This window comes from Oryzias latipes, chromosome 12 (genome assembly GCF_053564925.1).
Source record: "Oryzias latipes strain Hd-rR chromosome 12, Olatipes_Hd-rR_3.1".
In the NCBI taxonomy this organism is placed as follows: Eukaryota; Metazoa; Chordata; class Actinopteri; order Beloniformes; family Adrianichthyidae; genus Oryzias; species Oryzias latipes.
Window position 1 is genome coordinate 27,292,418 of NC_136248.1, and position 16,793 is coordinate 27,309,210.

Genomic DNA, 16,793 nt, shown 5'->3' on the forward strand with positions numbered 1-16,793 from the left:
TTCTACCTCCTTTTTTTTTTTAATTTCCGACATTCCACATCACCTCATCTGTGTCTTTTGTTGATTTTGTGTCCTTCTGTGTGTGTTTGGTTTTTTAATAAGATCAGGGGCCCTGTGGGCTCCCCAAGCCCTGCGTCTGTGCTCAGTAGACCTTTTGAGGAATCCGCCCTTGACTGTATAACTCAACACCCGTCCAATTATCTCAAAGTTATCTTCCCCAGCAGATGTCTCTCGTGCCACATGCACTTATCATGATGGTTTCCTGTAATAAACATTTCACTTCTTGTATTCCAGACCAGATTATCAGTCACTGATTACCTGTGTGTGCAGTTGACTACATAAATTGTCTTTAGTGGTTCGGCTTTCAGCACAAAGTTATAACAGAAACAAATCTTCAGGAGTCTTTTTTTCTTCCAGAAAAGATAATACTTCAAGATTATAAAACCAGTATTTTTAAAATAGGTTTATAGCAACTACTAATATTGATGAAACAACTTTTGATTTATGTTTTATGATTAAATTACATCTTTACAGAGAAGAAATGTGTTTTCAAATACAGCTGGTCGAGGATTTTTTTGTCCACTAGGGGTCGCTCCTGTCACATTTATTCTGCTTTATGCCACTTTTGGATCTCCTGTCCATGTCAAAGTGTCCAGCCTGATAGTGTGCTTCTAATCTTTAATATGAAGGTAGGGAAAGATGAGCCTTTTTATGAATAAAAGAAAGCAGATCTCTGTTCCCACTCAGAAATCACATGACAGGCTGAGAGGAAAACAAATAAAACAACATCAGAGGAGCCCCGGGGGCCGATAAAGAGGTCGGTCACAGCCACCGCCACAGACATGACTAACACATGACGTTCAGGGGTAAAACAGACCGTTTTTTACCACAAGAGCCACACTAATGTCTTTATAATCTCAGAGGGCCAAGGGTTGGGCCCCTGTGACTCAAACAACAGGGATCTTCCTGTCATGTTGTTTACTGTGGATTCCTGGAATAAAATAATAACAAATATTTTATTTGTGATTACTTTGAGTTAAAAAAGATATGAGATATTTTAAAAGAAATGCTTCTTTGATGATTTCTACATTTAAAAGCAGCATTTATATGTGAACAAGGTGAAATTCTGGTCATAAAGGTCATAAAACTGGGCTTTTATATAAAAATAAATGCAAAAATATAAAGAAGTTGTCTTATTATTGTTATTCATTTTTGCAGGAGGGGGGGGGGGGGTCCTCCCCTCCCTCCCTCCCTCCAGATCCATGCATGACCCTCTTTGTCTCCGGCTCCGTTTCCTGATCCTCCCCCCTGCTCCGTGTAAACACACCCATTGATTTGAGTGGGAGCGCAGGCGGAGGAGCGCCACAGCAGCAGCGGAGCGACGCCTCCAAACATCCTCCCGCACCGCAGCTCCTCTCTCCGTTTCCTGCTTTGGAACCGAGCTCGCTCCCGGCGGAAAACGGCCTCCCCGCGACCGAGTCTGTGCGCTCCTGTCGGGCGCAAAACAAGGAGTTGGCTCCGCGGGCGCAAAGGCTTGCACCGTGGCTCTCTCAGAAGTGGCATGTCCGAGGGAAACCGCGGGCGCAGATGAACTCCTGCTTTCCCCCAGAGAGGTAAGGAACTCCCCCTCTTTGCTCTGCGCTGCGCCCTCCGCCTCTGCGTGGAGGAAAGAAAGTCCAAAAAGCGCCGCGGTCGTGGAGCTGAAAACGCGCACACTCCCCGCACGTCAGCGCAGCATTGTCGTGCGCTCCCAGATCTTTGTGTTCCCTCCGGGCTGCAGACGGCTGAGGGCGGCATCAGGTGTTGCGCCTGCGTCTGCTCTGCAGCCCTCGGTCCCGGCTGGGCAGATGCGCAGAACCGAGTCCTCCTCAGAGCCGCCGATGACTTTGGAGGCTCCTCTTCCTGCGTCCGCGCGGCTCCGAACACCTGGCAATGATTTGAAACAGACTGCAGGCGGGCTGGGATCGAGTCCAGAAGCTGCATGTGTGCTTCCTCTCAGGGAATGAGGGCATCTCTTCCAGCCTCATTTCCAGAAGATCCACTGAGGACAGACAGGGCTGGCAAAAGACTGATTTCCAGTTTCCATCCTCCTGTAAGTCAGCCTAAAAAATAAAATTAAAAAATAAAGAAGAGGAAGGAATTGTGGGTGAGTGATCAGTCTTGTTATGTCTGGATAACAGTAAAAAAAAAAAAGACTGAGATCAAGCAAAAAGTTAGTGAGAGGAGAACTTTCTCAGCAGTTTTGTTACGTTTGAGCTGTCAGTTCAATCAGTTTGACTTTAGGATATTTAAGATTAAGCAGAATATTGATATTTATGTGCATTTTAGGATTTTAAAAACGTTGAATGTATATAATACATTACATTTCAAGTATTTGTTTGATTTGATATTTTTGTTTATGCAAATTTGATAAAATGCTCCGATGATCACGTCTGAGAAGGAAGCATTTACTGGCCGACAAGCAGGAATGTTGGCATATGTGAAGCCAAGGATGTTTCATGTCTTCTTGCTATCATGAAGAGATAGTGTTGAGGCATGTTAAGGTCATTTCATGGAGGCGTATATTTCCCAGGATAAGTACTGATGCCGACATTTAGGCTGAATCTGTTTGGAGCCTTTAGCAATATGAGCTGTTTATCTAAAATAAATTTAAATTAAAGTAGTTTTTTTTTTTTTTTAAATAAAATAAGTTGCAGCAAAATACTGTAAAATAATGTCATTATCTAGACTCAGAACACCAATAGGCCAAAACCAGAATCAATCTATAACCTTACATAGGCCTGCACAATAAATCCTAAATTTATTAAGCGGTGCAATATGCATATCGCAATAGTCTGTGAAAATTGCAATAAAGCTTAGATATGCTAAACAATTCTATGGCAGCCTGAATTATTTAACAGATCAAATAAATCCTTTTATGCATTTGATCAATCGGATGGACTCCTTTTATGTTAGATGCCCGCCTCTTATTAAGTTTTGTTGACACTTAAATTGAACTGTTGCAGTGAAATGGAAATGATGTATTGAGTTGTTTTGCTATTTGTTCATGTATCGGAAGTTATATCGTCATTGCAATATTGATCACTAATATCGCGTGTTTTCCTTATATGGTGCAGCCCTAACCTTACAAAACAGGGAGGACTGCAGGCACTTAAAAATCTTTGATTACCAATTTGGTGCAAAACAACCAAACCTCAGAGACAGTAAGTGGGCAGCAAACAACCATAAAAAAAAGGGGGGGGGGGGGCTTAGAAGCTCATGAGTTCATCCAGGCCATACCTTAATCACGGCTATTGATTCTGCTGTACAAAGTTGAAACAAGTTCGCTCTGAACTTGTTTTCCTACTAATCAAGCGCTTTGCCTCTGGGCCTGAATCACTGAGGGTCAATTTTATTAACATGCCAATTATTAGCGTATGTAAAATCTCTTTAATTAGGTTGCAATATTAGAATCACTTACCCAAATCAAGCTTCTTACAACTCCCAATTAGAAAAGCGGAGCTGGCGTTTGCGCACTCGTGACCGTGAGGCGAGGAGACTCGGCAGAGATGTGCTCATTACATTACCAGGTTTGGCGCTGCTGGAATGCGACAAGTCCTGCCAGACCAAGGTCGTACTCCGTTTTGTGTTTCCTTAAGTTATGACCGATCAGATTGTGATGACACACAGACATTTTCGGTGAGTAGTTCAAAAGCCTCCTCACTGTTGAGGTTCGGCTCTTTGTGTCACATTTAGGAGTTAGTAAGAGTGCATATTTCTTCGGTAAGTCAGAGAATGATGCAAGAGTTTGCTGCCTTGTTCGCGTAAAGACGAGCTACAAGTTGACTTCTGACACACGAAAACTCTGCTCAAAGTGTCAATCTGACACACAAAGAGGAATTTCAGCAGGAAAGAAAATCACAAAATGACAGAGGGGGAAGTCTCAGGTTGAAAGTCCTTTGTGCATCATAAAGATCAAACATCAGGTTCATAGTGCATTAATTCGTTATTCACAGAGACTCCATGCTTCAGGTGTCAGTGACACTCCTCATCAAAAACGCCTGCTAAATGTTGCATGTGTCGCTGCAGGTCTGGAGTTTGATTTCATATTCAAAAGGCTGGACTTCTGAAGATTTCTTCTTTTAATTTTCTGAGCAGATGATGCAATTTATGGAAAATGGAGGCACCTTTTCTTCTCAGCAGTTCAGTTGCAGATGAAACCTTGAGGCTCCTTCAGACTACTTCATGCATGGGAAAGCTGAAATCCATTAAAGATAAAAATGCTGTTTTTTAACATGTTCTTGTGGCCATTTTCTGATGATGGAGGACATATATTAAGAAAAATAAGCTTAAAATTGATTTATGAGTATTTCTTTATTCAAATTGTTGTGAACCAGGAGCAGATGAAAAAATGCCATTTATCTGTGATGCAGAAAAGTCACTGGGCAGGCCACAAGCTCTCTGCTCCGCTCCATCCTGATGCATCCATGTGCAAACAAATAGATCCATGAACGTCTTTGTTTTCCTCGGCTGAGCTGGAATCTGGATCCAAACTGTACGGCTGGATAACTCCAAAATTCCTCGCCACTTCTGTTGCAGCAGTAATGTCAGGTTAGGGTTGTGAGGGTCTGTAAGCTAGTCGAATACCACATGAACAAAGAGCTCTCAGCAATGGGAAGGGGTGGTGGGGTTCTCCGCATGAAATTCAGGCGAATTTCTAATGAACTCCTGCCGTTCTGCAGAAATGATGTCCTAGAAAACAACTGTTTTTTTTAGTTTTTTTTTTTTAAATTTTGGCTAAAAACAGCATAATTATAATTAAAAGACCATTTCATCTATTTGAAAATAAATTAAAAGATGATTTGGACTTTAACTACATTAGTGGGTGGTAGAAGAGTTGCTATTATCCAAAACAAATTTACAAAAAACAACATTCATGCTATACAATTTTCCGTTCTGCAAATACAAAAATAAGGCCTTGCTAAAAATGCAAAAATTCAAAACATTTCAGGCATATTTTCCTCCAGCATCTTTGTAAAAGCTTTTGCCTTTCCAAGCGTGGAATCTCTGGAATTCATAGTTACTTACAGGTTTCAAGGTGACCACGCGCTTCAGCTGTTTGTCTCCAGTAAGGAAGCAAACACGCTGGCCACTGCCAGCAGAATTTGATTTTCAATATCTTCTATCCAATTATGTCACCCAGTTAGAAAACCACCCCCCTCCCAGAGTTCTGAGCTAGCGGGAAACATTGAAGTCTGTGCACCCATGGAAGGCGCCAGGCGTTTGGCAAGGGTAGGAAACTGGGTGGAATGAAAGTTAGCTCTGTGTGAGGACAGGCCGAGGACAGTGAAGAGCGAGCTGTCTTTTTTTTCCCCTGAAGGGAGGATTGAAGTAAATTGTGCGCATTTTTGAGAGGCTTAACAGTCCTGCCATTTCTTCCTTATTTTCCCTTTCCTCTTGACTTATGGGTTCCCTACAAAGGGACACTTTATTTGTAGATGAGGGGTATCAAAGATGAGGATTATCACTTCTTAAAGCTGGAGGTGGAAGAGTACTTTTAAGGAGACAGTTGACCTACATAACCCTGAGATGTGTGCCGTTTAGTCATTTTTCTTCAGTGGATCACTTATTTCTCTTGAGGGGGTTTTTCTAGTCTTTTAAGTCGTGCAGCTCATCTTTTTATGGACAGAGTGATTCAGTATTTTAGCATTCACTCCACACTGCTTGGATGTGCACCAGTCACAATTTGTTAGGCAAATTAGACCTACTTTACAAGCGGATAAACCTTCTTTTGTTATTTAAAAACATGCAAACATCACAGTCTTTTGCTTTAAAACAAGCCATAACTTGTGTATACATTTAAAAGGTTTTGAAATGCTCTGGTTTGTTCCTCATATTTGTGGATTTCAAATATGAAATGCATTAAAGAGATCTTTTCTCTCTTCCTCTTTCCTCTCTGTTTCAGGATTCAATGAAAATGTCCGTGTGCGTCCACGAGAACCGAAAATCCAGAGCCAGCACCGGCTCCATGAATATCTACCTTTTTCACAAGTCCTCCTACGCGGACAGTGTCCTCATGCACCTCAACTCTCTGCGGCAGCAAAGGCTCTTCACAGATGTCCTGCTTCACGCAGGCAGCCGCACCTTCCCCTGCCATCGCGCCGTGCTGGCTGCCTGCAGTCGATACTTTGAGGCCATGTTCAGTGGGGGGCTCAGAGAAAGCCAGGCCAGTGAGGTGGACTTCCGGGACTCCATCCATCCAGAGGTTTTAGAACTCCTGCTGGATTATGCGTACTCGTCGCGCGTGGTCATCAATGAAGAGAACGCTGAGTCACTACTGGAGGCTGGAGACATGCTGGAGTTTCAAGACATCCGCGACGCCTGCGCCGAATTCCTTGAGAGAAACCTTCACCCATCCAACTGCCTTGGCATGCTGCTGCTGTCTGACGCCCACCAGTGCACCAAGCTGTCAGAGCTCTCCTGGGGCATGTGTCTTAGCAACTTCCCTGCTATTTGCAAGACAGAGGATTTCCTCCAACTGCCCAAAGACATGGTGGTGCAGCTGTTGTCCCATGAGGAACTAGAGACAGAAGATGAGAGGCTGGTTTATGAAGCTGCCCTCAACTGGATCAACTACGATCTGGAGAGGAGGCACTGCCATCTTCCAGAACTCCTCAGAACAGTCCGCCTTGCTCTGCTTCCTGCCATATTTTTAATGGAGAATGTGTCAACAGAGGAGCTGATCAACGCTCAGGCAAAGAGTAAGGAACTGGTAGATGAGGCTATACGCTGTAAGCTTAAGATCCTGCAGAATGACGGCGTTGTCAACAGCCCATGTGCTCGACCAAGAAAAACCAGCCATGCCCTCTTCCTTCTGGGTGGGCAGACCTTCATGTGTGACAAGTTGTACCTGGTTGATCAGAAAGCCAAAGAGATCATTCCCAAAGCTGACATTCCCAGTCCTAGGAAAGAATTCAGTGCATGTGCCATTGGTTGTAAAGTCTACATTACAGGTGGAAGGGGATCAGAGAACGGAGTGTCCAAAGATGTCTGGGTCTATGATACTGTCCATGAGGAATGGTCAAAGGCTGCCCCCATGCTAATCGCCCGGTTTGGACATGGCTCTACTGAGCTGAAACACTGTCTCTATGTCGTTGGTGGACACACTGCAGCTACTGGTTGCTTGCCGGCTTCTCCATCTGTGTCCCTCAAGCAAGTGGAGCAGTTTGACCCCGTGGCAAACAAGTGGACCATGGTGGCTCCTTTAAGAGAAGGAGTGAGTAATGCAGCAGTCGTCAGTGTAAAGCTCAAGCTGTTTGCCTTTGGGGGAACCAGTGTCACTCACGACAAACTGCCCAAAGTCCAGTGTTATGATCCGCAGGAGAACCGATGGACTGTTCCGGCCTCCTGTCCACAGCCGTGGCGTTACACGGCTGCCGCAGTGTTGGGAAACCAGATCTTCGTTATGGGTGGTGATACAGAATTTTCAGCATGCTCAGCCTACAAGTTCAGCAGTGAGAACTATCAGTGGACAAAAGTGGGTGATGTGACCGCCAAACGAATGAGTTGCCAGGCGGTGGCATCGGGAAACAAACTGTACGTAGTGGGCGGATACTTTGGCACACAGCGATGTAAAACTCTTGACTGCTATGACCCCACCCTCGATGCATGGAACAGCATCACTACTGTGCCATACTCGCTCATTCCTACGGCTTTCGTCAGCACCTGGAAGCACCTCCCAGCTTGAATCCAAAAATTCTTGCACCTTTTCCATCAGGTAAGATAAACCTATTCTAGTCATCTTTTCTGATGGTTTGGGTCTTTTAAATCACGTTTTTGAAGTGTCGGTGAAGGTTCTCATTCATCCAAGGAACATCATGACGTTGAGTTCCTCTTCCTTGAAAGGTTCCGCCACTCAGTAAAGTGATGAAGCCACTTGGATAAGTGATGAAACGTTTAAAGGAAGAAGATTTCAACTTCAAAAAATGTCAATTAAGTGTTCAAAGAGATGGTAGGCAACATATCAGGCTGTTGTCCCCAATCAATCTTCGGTGAGTGGTTAAATGGTTGAGTGTACAATTTAGTTGGAACTCAATTGATGCTTTTGTAAGCCTACAATTCTTTGGGGATGTTAGGTTCTATCGTTTTTATATTTCTTATGTAGTTATTGTAATTAGACTGCTTAACCCTTGGAGGCTAGTGGAAACGTTAGCATTGTTATACCATTCCAGGCTATGGCTTCAACCTCTTAAGCTTCAGATGTTCTGATTATAAAGGATTACTTCATCTTCTCGGTTTAAAAAGAATGGAACATTCAGATGATGAAGGGCACACTTACAGGGAGGAACTGATCGGGCTTGTGTGAGTTAGTTAAGTGAGTTATGTGGCTGTGGGGATGGGCCGAAGGACAGAAAGGGTAATTGAAAGAGAATAGGATTCTTTTATGGCCCCTGTGGGGGAAATCTCCCTGAAAAGCAAAAAAAAGGGGGTCTTCCAATTAGACAAGTCTCACACCAAAAGGCTGTGACACCCCAGTGAGGCTAATCCACTCTCAGTTGCCTTGCTTTGATAAGGTTATGCACTTTTTTTCCTGGGGTGGCGGGGATGGATCCTGGCCCTTGCGATGTGTTAGACACCATTAATCATCAATTACAAGAAGTAACGGAGAAGTAATGAGGGAGAGCTGGACGACTCGAGTCTTACCCTCCTCAGACCACTCGCTCACGGATCATCCTTCAGAGTAGTCATCCGGTCTTGGGGATTTATCGTTTTGGACTTGACAGTCTCTTCTGCTTCAATTTATACTCTTCTAGTCTTACTCCAACCCTGCCCCCTCCCTGCTATGATGATAAACAGCCCAGACGTATGTGGAGCATGGGTAGTCAGCTGGTAAACCTGGTCTTTCAGCTCACTTCAGGGTTAAAATCACATCACATCACACAAATCCTTTACCAACCAACCCCCCCCCCCCTTTTTTTATTTTTTAAATTATTAAATGCCCGCCAGCCTAGGCCTCCTGAAAATGAAAAAGAGCAAAGATGAGTGACTTCTCAGCTGACCAGCTCTGCATGTCTCCTTTTTGATAATGCGAGGAGACGGCTTAGAGCAGCTTTCTCTCCTGTGAGTCTATGCTGCCTCTTCTCCTTACGGAATGACATCTTTTTTCAAAGACTTATTATACCTTTTCTGTTTCATCCCTGAAAGACTAGAGTGAAGGTTTTAACCATCTCTGAGCCACAGAAACACAGTGCTCAGCGAAGTGAAGAATCCTGCCACAAATTTAATAAAAAACATTTTGTTGTTGGTACGGCTGCCTGTCATGGTAACTGACAGTCCGCTCACAGAATGTGGTGAAAAGGTAAAATGTAGAGGAATGGGAGGGAAAAAAACGACTGTTTGGGAATGAAAAGGAAAAGGAAGTTGTTAGACCTCACACAAAGAGCTGGTTGCTGTGAAATAGTTGGAAAAAGCCCACTTCTTCCCTGGGGAATAATTCCAACATGGGAGATTTTCTCCTCTAACAGTTTTCTGCTGAAACGCTTTTTATTGGCCCAAACGACAAATATCAAATAACACAATGATATTAATCAACAGTCCTCGCATTAAGGATACATATATATATATATATATTTATATATTGCTTTCAACCAAATTTTTGAGGATATGAAGGAGACAAATAAAAACTAGAAGTATGATTAAAAATATGTAAGAAAAAAAAAATAAAAAAACAGATTGACAGACCAAAATAAAAATTTTATGTTGAAATACTAAAGGCAGACACCAAACCAATTACCGTATTTTCCGGACTATAAGTTGCACCGGAGTATAAGTCGCACCAGCCCAAAAATGCATTATAAAGTAGAAAAAAACACAGATAAGTCGCACTGGACTATAAGTCGCATTTTAACTTTCACAACCTTATATGACACAATCATAGCAGACTGTTTATCTAATAATTTCACAGTAATTTTTTCTCAAACTTATTTATTTATTCCTTTCATGAAGCATCATTGGCCAACTAATACTCTGTTTTCATCCTGTATTTGTAGAAACAGTTGTCATTTTTATTGCATTTCTGAATCTATGAAATCATTGGAAAATAGAATATTATGTTTTTCGCCTTCAAGATCTTACTGTAAAAAAATGTTTGCTGATTCTCTGAGTCACTTAACATACTCTTAACACTTAACATACCTCATACATCAAATTGACCCAGGAACATCATCTCTGTTCCTCACAAATGAACATAACAGGAGGGTTAACAATGTATTTATTTCAATTTATTTTCTAATATAAGTCGCTGCGGAGTATAAGTCGCACCCCTTGCCAAACTATGAAAAAAGGGCGACTTATAGTCCGGAAAATACGGTATCTTAATTTACAGTTTCTGAGAAAATGACAACAAAGTTATTTTTGAAAATGAAAAGTATTTTTTGTATTGTATGAGGCAATGTGAATAAAAGTCTATAAAGATGCTTAGATATTACTTAATCCCTCCCACCTGGCATTCCAAACAGGATGTGGTACCAAGAAGCCAAAATCCCATAGAATTCTATAGAGAAATGAACAGCTGTTGTTCAGTTATTATATTTGTCAGAATAACCATTTTTGCTCTGCTACCTTTTTTTTAAACATGTTTTTGATATTTGTCATTTTTTTCATTATATTTTTTCTGTAGTTCAAGTTATTCAAGTTATAGACAGACCAATCAGATGCCTCGATAAAAGCATGTGGTCTTGCATCCAACGTTCAAAACGCTTGACAGATTCTTAGACCCCATTTTCAAGTGGTAGGGGTGTGAACTTCCAACAAGCTCGCTCCTGATTGGCGATTGCCATAGAAACGTTGACTCAGACCGACTTGGACCAATCATTGCTTATCAACAATGCCTGCCATCAAAATGATGGCGTTCGTATCGCAGAGACTTTTTTTATGGATGCCGTCCAGTTCACACATACAGTCAATGGGTTTATCTCATTCTATTTCCTGTGGGAACACGAATCACTTGGAGCGCCACAATTCCCGGCTTAAAACCAAACACACCATTGAACCGAATCTTGCGAAAAGTGGATCATTGCTTTCCTACTGAACCGAAACAAAACAATGACCCAGATTTACACGTTTGAACAAAATCACTCAATGCTGGCCAAGTAGTCTGACATTCTAAATAATAATAATAATAATAAATTTTATTTGTATAGCGCTTTAAATGGCACACAAAGACGCTTAAGAGTCTGAAGAGTTTAGAGTTCAACTTAGCCAAACTCAAACTCAAGCTTAAGAAATGTTCAAGGCTTGAAAGGCTAAAGAAACAAGTAATGGCTGGACATTATGACAATAAAAAAATCAAATTTCACGACATCTGAGTTTTAGCTTTCCATTTAAAAGGTTAAAAAATAAACGCTCCGTAAACATGAACCCGATTTAATGGAAAGTTACTCAGAGAAGATCCCTGTAACCTCTGACCGGATCCAGCTTTCAGGCTCTCTGGGGTGCATTCACACACTCCCTTTGACTTTGTGTGTCCAACAGCATGAAAAGGTTCCGGTTAGAGATACTTAATGACATTACATTCACATTAGACGGGCCACCAAGCCTGCAGCCATCTGTGCAGTAAAGATAGACGAGTAATAAGCAAACGCTTTAAAAATGGAAAAGGTCAGAATGAAGCTGTGAGCGTAAAATGCACTCAGATGTGAAACTTGTGTTGGGCTGAGGGGGAGATAAGAAGCTGGATGGAGGCCAGGGGGTACGAGGAATTGGAGCTGCTGGATTTACTAAATCTATTAGTCAGGCGGGGGACGCAGAGTGGACAGTGTTTCACACAGGCTCTGTAAAACTTCCTCTGAGATGTTATTGTTAGAAACTGCTTTTAAAATCATCTCTTTCTAAGGTAATTATTAATACTGGACCTGAGCTGATATACATCACATAAACACTGTTCGGTGTGACTTTCTTTACCTTGATGTATGTCATCTCCTGCTTTTACCTTCCTCCTGCTCTTCTCCGCTTGAATAATTAATAAGTCACCTTTTAACTTGTCTGACTTAGCTCGCTTTCAGGCACATCCTGAAAGCTCATTAGTCAGTTTAACAAGTCATTCTTCTCTCCTCAGATTTCCCTTTTTTGCATCATCTACCGGTCTCCCTACTGTGAAGAAGCACACATTCTCCATCTCTGGATCAGAAAGGGATGTACAGACGCCTGTATTCTTTTTTTCTATTTCTTTTCATTCCGTCAGGACGCCGAGGCACGGACGGCTGTTTCTGAGGAGGAGGCCGGGACATTCAACTGAACCGCTGCTTGCTCGATGAGGCACAAACTCTGTGTCCACCTTGTGCTTTCGTGATGCAAACATATCACAAACCCCGATTCTTTTCCTGTTTAGTCTGTCTTTGTGTCTGTTGGTGACACACAGAAAAAAAGCATGATGGATTTTTTGTGCAGACTGAGGTGTGGGGGGAGACTGAATAAATGTGCTTTCTTTAAAGGCATAATGAAGGAGCAATGCTCCCCCTCCTCTTTTAGCCTTTTAAGACATGGCTCTGACGCAGACACAAACCTTGAAGAGTTCCTCTTTAGCTGTCGCCGGCAGTCACGAGGCGTTGATGAGCAACAGCAGCTGATGTTGAGGAGGATCGAGGGGATCTGTGCAAGGCCAGGAGAGGAGGGGGGGGTTGAGGTACCCCCAGGTCACGACCTTACATATCTGGATCTTTGTGTTGATGCCTGCCAGGACTGTTTCCAGTGTCTGGATTGAAGGCTTCAGAAGGAGCGATGTCACTTTGAACTGTACTCTTAATGCTGTATTAGACCGGCTGTGCTTCTGTTCTTCTGATCAAAGCTTGCTGAGTCACAATGAACGACCTTCTCTTTTTTTGAGCATGTCCACTCATAGTGATTCAGTCAAACTGGCATGGTCTCTGCAGAAATCACCTTAACACAAACTGAGAATATACCAGTTTTTTCATAAACTTACTGCAATGTAGTCTTAATTTATATAAAAACTATAACTCTTTTGTTAAAATATGCTTTCATTTCCTTCTCTGCCTGCATCCATATGTGAATGTACGTTTGGGTTGTGTCATGCATGGCCAGGTGTTGTGTTTTGTTTTTTTCTTTGGTCTCAGCGGGGCTGCGTTTTGCACAGTTCAATCCTTCCCAGGAGGAATTTGCTCTTTAACAGGCTTGGAGGTGCACCTCCTCTGTTTTTTTTAGCAGTTTCAGGGTGGATAGAAAAGGAATGACATGAGCGCAGAGATCTCATGGTTCTTGCAACACACAAAAAAAATTTTTTTTAAACCTGGACTCAAACATGGCTGAAGTGAGATAAAATTAAAAAATTTCAATAAATGACTGCCGGAATGGCAACACGTGTGAACCATGGCCTACTAAAGGTACGGAAGGACAACCCTGGCACGGTTAGGAGTTTTGCAGCTGCACCAAGGACAGCTGGAGGACTGTCCATTTGGTTGAGAAAGTCTTCTACCCAGAAAGCTGTGCATTGCTAAGGGCAGACACCGCAGTGCTTTTCACCATAGTGTCATTAATGCACGTTAAAAAGACAAAGAAAAAAAAGAAAAGCTGCAAGTTCCTGCAGACCAAAAAGCAGTGAAATGTCTTAAAACACTCTGTGAATATCTGTGTATTTGTCTTGTCCAGTCGACCTGAACATTGACTTGTTACAACAGCCTTTTTGGTTGTAGAAGGTAATGTCGTGGTGAAATGTGTATATTTTCTTTCTTGCCTGTGGACTCGAGGAGCCGTGCGAGTTCCCGTTGAGCCCCTTTAAGCCGCCCTAAAACACCTTTTATTGTGAATTTCGAGACTTGCACGGAGACCATTGCAGCTCCATTGTGTTGACCTCATCAAACCGCCGAACTCAAGAGACTCAACCAATCAGATGAAAGCATTTTTTTCCCGCAGAACACGGGTTTCCCCGGCAACGGCAAGTAATGAATGCCCCTTCAATTTGCACCTAATTGTCGGGTGGTATTTCCCCCATTTCGACTGGGTTTTATCTAGGATTCCAGAAAATACTGTCAAGTGAGCATCAATCTTTTGGTTTTTCTTTTTGTCATGTAAAGTTTAATTTCTATTTTTATGGTGTTATTTTGTACATGTGATTTTTTTCACAATGTGAAATTCATGGCTAATAAACATAAGAGTTTTTTCCTCTTAACTGAAGGCTTTTGTTCCTTTTTTTTACTCGTTTCGCCAGTGCTCATTTGGAAAAAGGAAAAAAAAGATGACAGCGCAAAATGTCTTGAGGTATTTAAGGCAGCATATCATGCGTGTGCGGTTTTGTTCTGTGGAGGATTGAATATGTCTTATCTATGCCTCTGGCTTCTAAGCTCCCTGCACAAGAACAGGCAAAGCAGCCAGATACTTTCCCTTTCTCTGTCAAGTCACCTTGGCAACAGCAACCTTTTTCTGCAAAGTGTGGGGGCTGGAGGACAACATGAAATCTTAAAAAGCACCTCTCTGTGTTCTCCCCTCCCTACCACCCGGCTTCTTTCCTGGCCTGCCCCCCCTTCTCCCTTCCTTTACCCCCCTCTGAACACTGATCATCAGTGAAATGGACTGCAAAGCAGTGACGAAGTCTTGCTGGGTCTGACGTTCCCTGGTTTGTAACAAGTCTTACATCCCATTAAAAACTGCAGAGCAAAAGAAAACAGCGCCACATTCTGCCAGCTCTGGGAGTCTGGCTCCCTCGCTGTTTACATTCCTCAACCTGACACGACTCCTGACCAGCGCGAGGTGTTTGAGAAACACCAGTTTAACTGGATCCTGACCCTCATCTGACAAAATACGCCCAGATTCAAGGAGGAGGGAGAACCGGAGAAGTAAACAGGATATTCTGGCATTTACAAAATCTGCTGCAACGTTGAAGAAAACAAGTCTTATCTGCTGCCTTTTACCCGGGGGGGGGGAAGGAGAGTCTCAAACACCGTGAGAGCGAGGAGAGGAAGAGGAGGTTGACACATAAGGTGAAATGTGGGGGCTCTGTGTGTGGGAGGCCCCTCTGTGTGATCCCTAAGCTCCCCTCCATTAATCAAGACAGGAAGTTGGACTTCCTGTCGGCCAGGAAGCGAGCCTTACCCCCCCACCCCCCGGATGGGGCAGCCCTTCGAGCCCCTTTGAATTCTCTGGGTACTGGTGCTTGGTTTAAACGAGGCCTGGCTGGACCGCTTCACATCCAGGGTTTTGTGTGGGCAGTTCGGATGTGTGGCCCAGCGTGAATCAAAACAATGCACCTCAATGTCACCGTTGCCCGGCAACGGCAGGCTGTGGCCACAACCGACACAAGCTGGCCCACACACCGGAAAAAAAACACCCCAACACATTTTCAATTTCCACACTTTTTCAGTAAAATTCCAACTGCTAATTAACATCTGACCTCCTCTGTACATATGGACTGTCTGAGAGAAAGAAATAACAGAAAATAATGAGAACACAAACCTCTTACATTTTTTTTCTTCTTCGAAAACATCATTCTGAAACTGTTACACAATTAACACTTGTGCTATCCTAGGCACTTTAACATTGGGAGTTGGGTCATCTAGACCCACTAGACAGTGCACTGAACCTTTTTTCTTCAATGATTTGTGATCTTCACTGGTGTCCATGGATTACATGAAATCTTTCCACCTTTATCCACCTTTGTTATGGTAAGGAGAACACGTCAATGTAAGGGTGGGGTCATCTAAGATAGCACAAGGGTTGAACCAAAATCTCGTGCATCTATAAATGTGTAAATTACCCCCGACATGTGCACTAATGAAGCCCATTGCCTTTGAAGCCCATTGCCTTTGACCTCTGCACTGGTAGCAAGCCGGATGCATTTTTGAGAAGAAAGAAAGCTTTCAAACATTGGAGTGAAGGAAAGTTTTCTGCTTTAAAAGTTCTTTACAAGTATATTTATTTAAATATCTGCATTATAAAACTTGACTTGAGTTTTTGGGATTCCTACAACTGCATCGTCAGTTTATAGAGTTATGAAAACTTTTATCTTCAGTAGATACCATAAATATATAGATAATGCTGCTGAAAGTTTGACTTTGTGTTGTTAGCAAAAAAAAAATGCTAATAAAGATATCAGTTATCAGTAACATTCCTGAACAATAAACAAAAATATCGGTTGAGTGTGCTAAAACAACCGTTTAGACCCAATTACCCCCGACCCATGAACCACCAGTTCATGGGACAGTTGGTACACAGAAAAAAGAGATGATCTACATTTTATTTATGATCGGATTCTGAAGGAAGTTTTGTTTTGAAAAACTACTGGATTCTCCCCACCACATCCCACTCATTCTCAAGTCGCTCAGTCACATGTCAAAAAATACATCAGCCAATTAAAAGTGGCTGCATTGACCACTAAGTTGAAACCGCCAAGCAAGCAAAATTAACTAAAACAAATGTATTTAAAAGGCTACTTTCCACAGAAAAGAGCCAGTGAGGAAAGAGAAAATGGTGTTCCCACTGGACGAGCTGGGAGGAGCTTCTTCTTTTTCTACTGTTTACTGGCACATGCCCGCCACCTAGAGTTGGAAGAGGCTTGGTGCGAAATGTCAAAGCCGTGCAAATTTATCGAATTTAGCACAAAACAGAATTTGTAAAACAAACACAGACGTCGTCAGGCTGGGTGCCATGTCTGGGCTCACCAGATAAAACCACCGAGTCCCTGATTGGTCAAAGTTCGATCTGGCTTGACTGGCAAAATGCGTTCAATGGCCATGTGTTTTGTACGTATACCCCCATTAAACATTTGTAAAAACTTGCGTAGCTACACCTGAACATGGACATTTTAA

At 42.7% G+C, this 16,793-nt stretch overlaps 2 protein-coding genes across 8 annotated transcripts in view; one reads left to right on the forward strand and one right to left on the reverse strand.

The window, feature by feature from the left end:
• Window positions 1-16,793, reverse strand: part of hexb (hexosaminidase B (beta polypeptide)) — a 189,030-nt gene that overhangs the window by 14,288 nt on the left and 157,949 nt on the right. The window lies entirely within an intron of this gene.
• Window positions 1,257-14,161, forward strand: enc1 (ectodermal-neural cortex 1). 3 transcript variants are annotated; one of them, XM_004074520.5, is made up of 3 exons: window positions 1,257-1,613; window positions 5,945-7,756; window positions 12,095-14,161. In XM_004074520.5, the coding sequence occupies exon 2, from the start codon at window positions 5,951-5,953 to the stop codon at window positions 7,724-7,726; it is 1,776 nt and encodes a 591-aa protein (XP_004074568.1). In that variant the 5' UTR covers window positions 1,257-1,613; window positions 5,945-5,950; the 3' UTR covers window positions 7,727-7,756; window positions 12,095-14,161. The 3 variants fall into 3 exon arrangements, with proteins under 3 accessions (XP_004074568.1, XP_020563186.1, XP_078812059.1); XM_020707527.3 differs by having other exon boundaries at window positions 1,365-2,092; XM_078955933.1 differs by lacking the exon at window positions 1,257-1,613 and adding an exon at window positions 1,929-2,146.

Coding starts and splice junctions, on each gene's coding strand:
- enc1 (XM_020707527.3), top strand. CDS start 1,982: ATGTGTGCTTCCTCTCAGGGAATGAGGGCATCTCTTCCAGCCTCATTT. Junction 2,093..5,944: donor TTTCCAGTTTCCATCCTCCT/GTAAGTCAGCCT, acceptor TCTCTGTTTCAG/GATTCAATGAAAATGTCCGT.